Genomic DNA, 12,741 nt, shown 5'->3' with positions numbered 1-12,741 from the left:
TTGGTTCACATCACTGTTAGTCCCGCCCTTTTTAAAGGGAACGCCCTTCTCCCCTGCACTCACAACAAGAGAAAATGGCTGAACAACGAGTCTGTGATTTAACACAAAATGAATTAGAAAACATGCTACAAAAGAAAGATGGTGTTTAACCATCACTGTCACTGTTTTCTGGCTCGACCGTTGAAACAAATAAGACAGCGGGATATAAAGTGGATTATGCAGCAAACTGTCTTCTGTGCTACCAACGACTGTTTGTAACGAAAAAGCCTTCTAAACCCAAAGAGAACGGCGTAACCTATATATCACATGGCGCTCCCCTCAAAAACAGCGGGATTAAATTGGCTATATATATCACAAGCCCTTCAGCATAATGGGGTATCAAAAAACAATTATCTATATAGATTATATATACTAATATAGTATATATGTTATATATAATATCCATATTTAGGTTGCCTATCTAGCTATATACTAAAATATATATATGGTTTTGCCTCACTTATTATTTTATATATTAGGTATGCTGTACTAGCTATATATAAACCAAAAATATAAAGTCGTATTTACTATCCAACCTTGCCTCACTTATTTTCTTGACTGATTCATCATATAAAATATGTACTGCAGACTCAGCCATAGTGGAAAAGGAAATGCCCCTCTGAAAGACCATTGTTACCTCCAGGGTGCAGCCTGCGGCTTCGGGAATTTCAGCCCCTGTTGGTATATTTAAGTTAAGTGAAAGGTTCCTATTGATTCTAGGTTCACTTTAATATAGAAAGACACCACAAAAAATCCGCAATGAATTACATAGAATTTGCAGTAGATTTGTTTTGTAAGGGGTTAGGTCGATTTTATGTGGATACCTTGTAATGACTGAAATGACTAACAGAAAAACCGACATGTGGGCGGACCACTATTGTATTTATTGCATGAAGCATGAGGCACCTTCCAACATTTGTTTTTATTTTGGACGGCAAGTCTGACACTTTTCAAAAACTTTTTTTTTTTTTTTTTTTTATGATATTAGCTTGCAGCCATGCAGTAAAAACGTTTTGTTTGCATAATTATCCAAAACATAAATGAAACAGTATAAAACGGTTGTCAGGCATTTACACTGACAGTTGAACGAGTTTTAAACTTTTTATTTTGAACGCGTAGGTCTGGGAGAGAGGAGTTTTGTGTTCTGCAGTTCGGATAAATCCCGCCTTCCGTCTGTGTCCAGAGAGAATGGAGCAGGCGGGCCTATCGCCAAAAAAACCCCCATTGACCAATGAGCTGCCAGGGGCGGGGCGAGTTTGTTGTGAATGGAAGTTAGTGTTTTCCACTTCGTGGTTGGTCAGTCGTCGGCTCTCTCACAAAGGAGCTTGTGCTTAATGTTTGTACACAAAATGCTCTTTTCAAATGTCTGCATAGTGTTCCTTTTGCCTGTAATCATAGTAAGACTGTTCATAAGTAAGACTGACTGCACACAGAGGGATTTTTTTTATTTTATTTTTTTTTTTTTTTTTTTTTTTTTTTTTTCTCGTCAGCAGGTGGATAAGGTAAGATAAATAATAATTTTAAAAAAGTGTCGAGAGGAGTTCTTAAACTTTGAAACAATTAATATATTTCGTTGTCTGGTAGTTGTTTCATTTTAGCCGGTTTAAAAAAAAAAAAAACATTTATATTATATAGATGTGCATAAAACTGTTAAGAACTGATCGGGCAGATCAGGTCTGTACAGATCAGCAGGCAACGGGAGTACAGCACAGGTTCATCTAGCATGTTATGTCTGTACCACTACTACTGTATCATGGGTTATTTAACATACATTTTCTTCTTGTAGGCGATTTAACCAACCCGGGCAACTGCTGTGATGTATTTACTGGCGGCCACATCTCTGGATTTAAATATATTGCAATTGTGGTAATCTGGAATGTGAACTGGATTTAAGGAAGATTATATATCTCTTTTTTTTGTAACCTGTTTTTTATTATTATTATTATTATTATTATTGGTCTGGCGACAGTTTCACAACATACTTCGGGACTACTACTATACAAATACTCTTTGCACCTCAAAAACGCACCGGTAGAATATCAGCTTTAAAGAAAATGGACAACGGACAAATGCATTAACGAGCTATTTTGCTGTAGGATATCAACACACACACACACAAAATAAAATAAAGAGATTTCACATGGAAAAAGTACGCCAAAACAGGACCTTTATAATGAATGAACGACAGGACGACCAGACCCGCGACGAACCCCGTTGCAATCAGTCTCTTTCACCTGCTGCCACATATAAAGCTCTGTTTATGAGTGCTGAAGATGACCTGGGTCTAATGCGTCAACACCCCAGTGGTTTCACCAAAATGAACAATTGCTCATGTATAAGTGAATATGAACTGTGTGCGGGCAGACCGAGGGACACTGGCAGTAATCTGTACGCTGAAAAAGCACCCTGCATCTTCAGCAGCCGGATGACCACGGGTAACACTAGAGCAGGCTCAAGGGGCAGAGGAAGTGCTTTCATTTTTGATAATGAGGAGAGCTCCGACCTAAACGTTTTAAGCGGGAGTACCTGTCAATATCAAGCCAAAGCAGGAGACATGGATTGCAATGCGTCTTACTGTTACCAAAGAAGCGGGGAAATAAAACTGAGTTTGAATCTCACCAGCAAGAAAACAACCGGCGACCAGTCTGCTGATAAAAAGATTGCTAAAGAGTTTACAGGTGGACAACCAGCACGGCGCAGTTTCTCCTTTCAGAGTCGAAGGAGAAAGTTTACATTATATGTATGGAGTTGGTGGGCGTTCCTGTTTTTTCATACCCACGTGTTGAAAGCGGCGGCACAAGGTAAGTCGAACAAAACAGAGCATGTTGACGTGATGTTGTGTGATGCGTCTGTGTTGACACACACTCGAGTCAAAACAAGTGGTAAGCATGCTTTAGATGTGTTGGTATAATATATACTTCTGTTTATTTATTTATTTATTTATTTACAGTTGCAATGTACAGTATAGTTGGGTACGTTTAATCATATCTCTCTCCCTGAAGCCTCTTTTATATACATGACACCGAAAAAAGCCACCTTCATGGTCGGCTGGTAACAAAACTGTTTATTCAGCGGTGCTCCCAGTATTGGCAAAGTACTGAGACATCTCTCTAACAACTGTAAGCTTGAGAGAGGTATGATTGCATCCCAGCTCAAACCGTTATTCCACATGCCATTGACATTTTGTAACAGAACTGTGTGCTTTACTTCAGGACTGAGGCAGATTACTGGAATTAGGTTTTAGAACTCATGAAGGCGGGACCAATAAGGCAGTTTGTGGGGAATAAGCCAAGCAATGCGCTCATTAGTAGCGTTTTTACCACCTCTTCAGTATCCTTCAGCAATGTGTTTGAAAGTGCCCAGCAACAGCAGCCACATCTCATCTCTGCTAGTGACATTTTCTTTGTGTCTCAATTCAGTGGTAGCTTTCATTAAAAAAAAAAAAAAAATATATATATATATATATATATATATATATATATATATATATATATATATATTAACTGTATTAAATCGTAAGTACTGAATTATTGTACTACTACAGTGATGGAAATAGGACTCTAATTGAATAGCACTTCCAGGTTTTACTACGAGCTTGATTAGCCACAGTGTATAGGTAACAAGTTCAGATGTGTCTTAGTAAAACCAGAAATGGATCAAACTGCTATGTAATGTGACTCTTAGTTCCATCCCTGCACTGCATATACTGATGCACAAAAGAAACGCAACACTCAGTTCTAATGGATTAAATCAAATATATTAAACATAGATATCAAACAAAAATACAGATCAAAGAATCATAATAAGTTTTCAGTATGAAACGTGACACACTGCCCAAATGAAAACATTACAAAGACAGTATCGGGTATGACCTCCCTGAGCATTAACACAATCCCGGCAGCGTTGATGCATGACCTGATCAGCATATGGATAGACTGCTGTGGGATGGTCCTCTTCAGAAATGTATACAGTTATTATGGGTTGTGTAGTACACGTTATAAATTGCTCAACCTTCGGTCTCGTAATTTATGACGTCACAGAAACCCTAGATTGAATTATTTCCCTGTACCTCACTGAAGCCCATCTATTATGTGTTTGTGTGTGTGTTTATATATACATATTTTGCTTAGATCTTTATACTCACTTTGCAACCAAAATGCAGTCTGTACTACAGAACCCATAATAAAGACAAAATTGTCTAAAATCTGTGTTTAAAAGCCATCTCTTGCACGGTCGATAAGTGACTATACTCGGATTAGGGGTTATGAGAAGCCTTTCTGTTTGAACACTAGGGCAGATGCTGTTTGGATAGCGGAAGTCTCCGAAGATGTTGCAGGCTTTGGCTTGTTAAACAGTGGCCTCTGGCTTTTGTTAATGATAACACCACCCAATCAGATCAGCTGTATCAAGCTATAGCTTCAGCACTTTCTTTCTTAAGCTGTTCAGACTCTCAAGCCAAATACGGTTGAACCGTGATTAATTTAGTGGAGCTGAGATCTCAAAATGATGTCGGGGCAACTTGCCCAGCATTCAAAAACATAAGGCCCATTTTGCTTTGGTTTGACCTTTAGTTCCTCTGGGATCCGCAGACTCAAGTTATTGGCACACTTGGATACAGCTGCTACCGCAGTGCACAGTGAGATCTTTTACCATAAAAAGACGAAGATTCAGTAGACCAGAACTACAGCACTGTGTTTATTTTTACGCGTTGATTTACTGTACTGCAGTAAATGTTTTCCTGTGTGATTCACAGCACCTTGCATAATTTATTTCGACTATTTTTATTTATTTTTTAATATTTAGCCCTCGCTTTGCAGACTGGATGTCCTTCTGATTCCAAGTTTAAAGTTTACTGTAAATATGTAAACAAATACTGACTTTGAGAAGAAGCCTTAGCTAAACTGCATGCAATAGGTACTCAGTTACTTCAACCGACGTGAACTGTGTGTCACGTTGGTACATATAAAACAGAATTTAAATTAACTACTTCGGTTTGGTACGGCACACTGTTCATAATAGCTTTCCCCACTGAAGTACATTTTCCAGTTGAGTAACATGTTCAGCTGTAAACAGTACATATCCGGTTCCTGGTTTTAGATACAGCACAGGCCTACTGCCACATGCATTGTAAAGTGTAGTTGTTGGGAGAACAGAGCCACATCACAAAGAATGTACCCTACAACAGTAGCTGCTGCAGAATCTGTACAGAGCTAGTGTAAACTGTGCAGTTACTGGGCAATGTTTGTGTTGTAACCGCTTGCATGAAAAGTTGCATGATACAACTTTTCCAAATGTCAGGATATCATTTTTAAGGTGTCGTTCTCAAATCAGTTGGGAGACGACCCAAATGCCCTTTATAATTATAGGTGAGGATATAGCCTAATTTTTTTCTAGATTAAAAGAAAAACTAACAAAAAAACAGCTACAGTACTACAGTACCGATAGGTATCCAGGATAAAAGTCAGCAACGTCATTTCTCTGCAGTTTGTTTCTTCAGCACACAATTGTTTTTTAGTATAATTATAACATTTGCTGTTATTGATGCCCAAATGCTGTGTCAGCAGATTCTGAAGCCGAGTGTCAAGGTCATTGAAAATTTGGAAACAGCTTTTGAGATGAAATAAAAAAGGAGCACCTGCGTGTGGTGACCAGACATATGAATCACCATGTTACACTCCATCCCCGGGATATAATAAACCACTTTTAGATAGTGACCTTTGAATTGTTTTTAATACAAGTCGACTATTTTGTGCAACATACTGTCTGTGGCAATAGCCTATGTTGGTATACTGAAAAAATGAGTGAAGTCATTATTTTTGTGCATGTGCCTTCCACATATTCTTTTTTCAAATGCAGCCATAAATCAATTGGAAAGGGCACAGCAGTTCTTGTTTATTATCATTCAGCACTACAGTATGTAGGGCCCTATGAAATCCATTTTATTGTTTTGAATCTTCAGATAATATTTTTCCTGATTTCGGTATTTTTCGGTTTTAAAAATCTGTAATTTGTTAGTTTGGTTTTTATAACCACAAGTGTTTGACACATTGACAGCAATGATGAAGCTAGAAATGCATGAAAAAATATGACCAAAAAAAACCTTTCTAAACAGTTTTAATCAAAGTGCTGTCAGAAAAAAAGAGTAATTACAGTATTATCTGCTCAGAATAACTTATAGGTAGTCCACCGCCAGCTATAACGGTAGCTAGCAAGTGAAGTGGCACGAAAAGCAACGCTTTTTTACAGTTAAAATCAGGGTCGTGTATGGTGGCCGAGAGGTGCGTAAATAGTTTTTTCACGCGTTCCCCTGACGTGTGTTTCTTGTCATACAAACACTGTGCTATTTCAGTGTAATTTTTAAAATATACCTATATATTTTGTTTGTTTAAACAGATTTTGTGGTAATGCCCAATTCCGTTTTTTTTTCCTCTGAATTCCACGATTCCACCCGGCCTAAAGTCCCTTACACACCAGACACGACAAAATCACGCCATCTTAAATAATAAGTAATCCTGTCAGACGGCTTTCACCTGTCCGCATATAAACACAATACATTACATTTCTGTACTACTACGACTAATAATAATAATAACAATAACAAATGAATACCTACATAAATAATAAAATACTCGTTCTTTTTTAAGCTCTGGCAAATTTCCAGCTGCCACGTCGTGTCTGTGATCTCTTCTGGTGTGCGCTGTGTTTTCGCAGCGAATTTGTCGTGTGGCCCCAGTAAAAATCGTGTAGCGGCTGGCGTGTGCGGGCCTTGAGTATAAGGGTCTTTTATATATCGTTCATGAACTAGAGTATGCATGTAAATGCACTTTGATCTGATGTTCATTTGTTTAACCAGGTTCCCTTTTTTTGCTGCTGCTGTTGTTGTTCTTGCTGCTGCTGGGAATAGATCTGGCAGCTTGGTGTCAAATCATTATTTGCCTCCTGTGAGACTTTACTTTGGTTAAATGCTAATTATGATCCCTTGCAGGGGGAAACATCAGATGTGGTGTAGAGTGTCATCAGTTAATAAGAATCATAGTAAAAAAAATAATGGAACACAGCAGTTTTAAGAGCCACCTGCCACGCAACATTGAAAAGCACAAGTACTGTAGCATCTTCGCTCTGATCTAAAATACAAATGCTCAAACCAACATACAGTGTGTCACAGTGAAGCCTTGTTATCTCCCGTTTTGACACTCCTGTAATCGTGCATTAACTAATAAAACTTAGTTCCACTTGTACGAATGCCATGAAGAGGATGTGCTTTCAAACAGGATGACACAACTGTGATGCACAGTGACAGGTTGTGTGTGTGTGTGTGTTTTTTTTTTTTTAATACATGATATGTATTTTGATATGATACAAAAAATTCACATTGGGTGAAAGATGCTATTCAGCTGCTCCAACGCCAGCTTATATATCTTGTAAATTAACATACTGAGGCTGGAAAATAGCTTTTTAATGAGATATACGCCTCTGGCTACTTGCACAAAAAACAACCACAACAAAAAAATTAAATAACTAAGAACTTTGAATGTTTGTTTTTGCCACTGGATTAGACCCCTCTAAATGGCACTCTGTGTTTGATTTGCACCAAACTCCAACCATGGAGATCTTATCCAGGTGTCTGGTAATGGTTTTGAGTCTCGGCCCATTGATCTGCTTGATATTTTTGTTTTCTCCTGTGAACTTTCATTCTGGTTTAATAAATAAATAAATAAATAAATAAATAAATAAATTGCAGTTGCTTTCACAGTTTTTGTTCTTTCTGCAGTGATTTCCTGAAGAAAGTTAAAACATAGATTTTTTTAACTTTTTTTTTTTGTTGTTGTCATATGATCCCTTGGCCTGATAACCTGCTCAACTTGCTTTTGGTTTTTAAATGTTTAGGGACCTGAGAAATGTTTGAATAGTGTTTGCACAATCTCCCCCACCCTCCCCCTGTTTCAATAAAATGTATTTGAAAGTTATAGCCTTTTTTTTTTTTTTTTTTTTGCTTGGCTTGTCAAAAGTCTTAAGAGAAATTTAGTGGGTGTACATCACAGCATTCTTTGTTTATTTTTAAAATTTTAAAATGGACCAAATTAAACACAGTTAAGCTGAATGATTTCCTAAACGTTCAGCATTCCATTAAAATGACCTATTTTAATGTGGAAAAAAGTTGCCTCTTAATTCCGTTCTGACTGGCTGGCATGAGGAGAGCACACATGCTCGGACTGGGGCTGTCCGGCTTGCATTTCGTTCACGCACCTCATTTGCAGGGCAGGGAATTGACAGCATCAAATATTTAAGTACCTAAATCAACACTCTCCAGCTCTGAACAGTGAAATGGTTCAAGAAAGGACTTGCATAATTCTAATCTTAAGGAACTGTGCCACTACCAACCACCCAGTGAGAAGCAATCTCTGTCTAAGGCAAAAATGACGAACCTTACCAAGTGATAGTATTCATTGACGTTTTTATTTCCTGCCAGTCTGCGAACGACAAGTCATCAAATTGTCAGTTACAGGTAATTGGGGAGTCTAATGTAGTACCAAAGTCTATATACATCCATTTGAACTTCTGAGCAAAAGCTTTTAGTGTTTACGAAGCAGGCTGGCTGGCTATCTTAGGAGGCAGTGGAAGTTATGTCATCCAGGGAGCAGAAGTGGTTTTCTGCCTACTGTTGGTTTAGCGCAGGACTGAAAAAGTGATTTCTTTCTTTTTTTTTTTTTTTTTCTTACTAGTGTTTGTGATTGAAGAGGCTTTAATTCTAATTGGATTTACTATAAAAAGTTAGAGCAGTGTACTGAAACATGTTTGACTATATTTCTCCTCTGCTCCGATTGCCACTGCTGGCCAATAATATCTGACCTCTCTTTAGAAAGTTTTTTTTGCATTTTTTTATTTATTTTTTTTTTGCAATTTTAAATTGGCAGCAGTTTTTTTTTTGGCACTCAATCTGATAAGTATTGCCAATCTCTGCAGAGTATATCTTCAATTTTATAGTCCCTCTCTATCCAGCCATGCAGATAAAAAAAGGAAATACTGTACAAATTCTTGAAGAATAAAGTCTATTCCTCAAATATAAAAGAATATTTTTCTATAAAATACAATACCTTTTTCATCCCTTTTTGAATTAAGTGTTGAGCCAGTAATACATACTGTAACAATGGCTAGGGATCTAGATGAAGAAATGATGAATAACAATTCTCTAGGAAAAAAAATAGTTTTCATTTTTTTTTTACAGGACTGCTTCAGTCCAGTTTTACTAAGGACTTAGAGCAGTCACTGGTCTAAGAAGAACGTAATTTCTGGAGTCTTTTGATTAAACCATTAGCTCTCCACACAATGCCACACTGGGATTGTTTAACATGTGTGCATTGCATTAGTTTTGGGCATGTGCTAAATTGGTTTTATTTTCTGTACTTGCAGATGGTATGAGGATTTGTCTTTTGTTTTGTACATAATAACTAATTTACTGTAGCCTGTAAAGACCCACCCACTCAATATTACAAGAAGAGCTATTGTTACTGGAAAATCTGGTGATTCATAAGCTCATAAACTGGTCCATTTTCATTCCCAAAGCTTCAGTGCTCTTCTACACCATTTGTCATTTACCCACAAGACTGAAACTAGTTGAATTGGTGGAGGTTGAATTCTATGGTAAAAGTGAAACACGCATTTCGTTTCGAGTAAATGTAAAATCCGCACCCCCCCCCCCTCCTCCCCAAGCTTTATTGCACTGCATTTTAAGTCAGGCTTTTGCAAACACATCCCTGAAAAAAAATGAAAACGAATGTGGTTCTTTGTGAGAGACAAATAAGAGATTAAAAAAAAAAATGTGAACTGAAAAATAACCAGAATAAAAGTAATGTCAGAGAGAAATCCTTTCCTGACTCTTGTGTTCAATTAAAATTCACAGGACATTCCTTAAGTTATAGCAATTCCGCACTTAACTAATACCAATACTATGTGAGGGATTGCTGTTTATTAATGTTGTGCTTGATCTCGCTCCAGTATTTGTAATCAGGTTTGAGTAGCACGTTAGCTCTTGCAGAAGGAAATTTAGTTCTACAGAAAAGAGTTTTTGGTCCTAGGGCGTGCTTATTGATTTTTTTTCCCGAATAGCTTTCAATTCGGAATTGTGAGGATCGTTCTGATTTTATTTCATGTCTACAATAGTTAATCAGATAGTCCTTTCTGTATAATTTTTCAATTGACTGTGTAATGATTATGCTACAGTAATTTGGGGGTGTAGCATGGTTGCTTCTGGTCACCTCTCTACAAAAAGGATATTGCTGCTCTAGAAAGAGTGCAAAGAATTATTCTGGGTTTAAAAGGCATGTCATATGCAGACAGGCTAAAATAATTGAATCTATTCAGTCTTGAACAAAGAAAACTACACGGTGACCTAATTCAAGCATTCAGAATTTTAAAAGGTGTTGACAATGTCGACCCAGAGGACTTTTTCGACCTGAAAAAAGAAACAAGGACCAGGGGTCACAAATGGAGATCAGACAAAGGGGCATTCAGAACAGAAAATAGGAGGCACTTTTGTACACAGAGAATCGTGAGGGTCTGGAATCAACTCCCCAGTAATGTTGTTGAAGCTGACTCCCTGGGATCCTTCAAGAAGCTGCTTGATGAGATTCTGGCATCAGTAAGCTACTAACAACCAAGCAAGCAAGATAGGCCGAATGGCCTCCTCTCGTTTGTAACTTTCTTATGTTCTTATGTAGATGGACAAGAGCTCTTTCCCTGCATGACAAACAAAATGTATGTTTTTGTTAATCAAACCCAATCTGTTATCCAGACTGAATCTGACCAGGGTGTTCCCGTTCAAGGTATTATACTGTGTTATATAGTGCCAGCCGTAAATAATAGTTCTGACAGCTTGAAGATACGGAGAAGTCATGAAAAAACAGTCAAAGTTGTGATGGCATTGCAATGAAAGATTAAGCAAGGATGCAATGGTATCTCTTATTTCTGAATCCCTAGCACTTAAATATAAAATAGTTTTAAAATGAATGCATCCCTGGCGGTGGAAAAACATCAGTACATTTCATGCCAGCGCACAACACCCCCATATAATAGTGGTCCTTTTTGGAAGGAGTGGGACCGAGTCAGAAAAGGGCCATGGACTAGCTGGATCTTGGTTTAATGTTCCATCGGAATGATGCCACTGAATGCTGAGGCATTGGTATGATTTTTGGACACAGGGGAGAGATATCTGTGCAGAACCATCAACCCCGCTTCATACCCTGCAGTGCCAGGTGTTCATTGGAGGCCTTTAAATGCCCGACTTTGCATAGCTTCTGAGAACTGTCGTGGCCACGCTTCCAATATGGTAACACTGTTGAGCCATTCATTGGTGAATCACTCCCTCCAACCACAGCTTGAATCACTTTTTCCATCCTGCTTTTCTTTAAAAAAAAGATGTTTGTCTCTGAAAACATGTTTGCATTTTATATCAGGCCTAGCCAACTGCTACAAATCCCTAGCTGACCCCCAGCCTTAGACAAGTTGTGTCTGTAACCGTGGAAAAAAACTATGATCACAGGCTAAGGAGAAGAGTGCGTAAAGTTTTGGAGAACTTGGTTAATGGTTTCCAGTGGCATTTAATGTGGCAATCCAGATGCTTAGGAAAATAGAACGCATGCATCTCTGCACCTGCATAAACATGCCACCAGGACAGGGCAGTTAGGGGATACATGAAGAACATGTTTGAGAGTTTCTGTCCAAAGGTTTTTTTTTTTTATATATACTTCCAGAATAAATATTTAGAATTGTTTAACATTTTAGTCACTAAAGAATGTGGTGGTGTATGATGAGCTGTCTCGTAACATAACAGCCGACAGATGTGGAAAACCTACAAATACTGTGTCATTTATTAATGTGTGTGCTGTGCCTTTATTAAAGCAGTTTCATGATCCTGTTTCAGTTTAATCACTGTCTTTGGGTTAAAGACACCTTTTCTTTGAATTTCTTGGATTTATGTTTGATTACCATACTCCTGGGCACCTGTTGTGTCTAAGGTGCGCAGCCTGTGTTTGTGTGTGTGTGTTATATTAGTGTGTGCTCTCTGTATCTTCAGCTGGATCTGTGTGTTGCACAATAAAAATGCCTAATAAAAGCCCTGCCACACATAAGTAAATAAGGCAGAAACAGATGACTCAATTATTTCTGCTGTCCAAACACACGTCTGCAAACAAAGGTATGGTGTAAAAAAAAAAAAAAAAAAAGACTAATCCATCTGTGACAACCAATCTTATTAACAAGAGAGTTACGCAAAACAAATAAATAAGTAATCAGAGCCCTCTTCCATGTTAAACAGCGGGGGGGAAGAAAATCAGAGTCTTTAATGACTTTCAGGTATTCTTGTCTAGAGCTAAAATGAATTTCTCAGTGTTCTGCGATACATTGATTTAATCTTGACAGCTTCTCGGTGTGCTGCTCCCGCATTACCCAGCCTGTCTGCTTCTGGCAGTAGGGCTCAGTCTGTCCTTCAGGGTTGTCTCACATGGTAGGGAAGGCACATTTGTCACATTTAGTCAGTGTGCAGGCAGTTAATTGTCTGAAAGAAATAGTCCAGTGCTCTAGATATAGACCCCAGGCATGTGGTTCTGAGGAAGTGTTTTGAAAGCAGAGCAGTACTGGAGCAAGTGGGCAGCCCCTCACAGTACCCTGCAGCGTGTGGTTCCAGTTAGCAGCACAAAGGATCCA

At 38.1% G+C, this 12,741-nt stretch overlaps 1 protein-coding gene across 1 annotated transcript in view; it reads left to right on the top strand.

Annotated features, from left to right (window-relative positions):
• The first annotated feature begins 1,814 nt into the window (after positions 1-1,814).
• The window catches only part of sdk1a (sidekick cell adhesion molecule 1a), a 249,518-nt gene continuing 238,591 nt past the window's right edge, over positions 1,815-12,741 (top strand). Inside the window, exon 1 of the mRNA XM_041277684.1 lies at positions 1,815-2,840. Within this exon, the coding sequence (XP_041133618.1) occupies positions 2,180-2,840 (661 nt within the window). The 5' untranslated portion in view covers positions 1,815-2,179. The remainder of the gene's footprint in view (positions 2,841-12,741) is intronic.

Source organism: Polyodon spathula, chromosome 18 (genome assembly GCF_017654505.1).
Source record: "Polyodon spathula isolate WHYD16114869_AA chromosome 18, ASM1765450v1, whole genome shotgun sequence".
Classification (NCBI taxonomy): Eukaryota; Metazoa; Chordata; class Actinopteri; order Acipenseriformes; family Polyodontidae; genus Polyodon; species Polyodon spathula.
The sequence above is the reverse complement of the archived record's forward strand: the minus strand, read 5'-3'. Positions and strand labels throughout refer to the sequence as shown.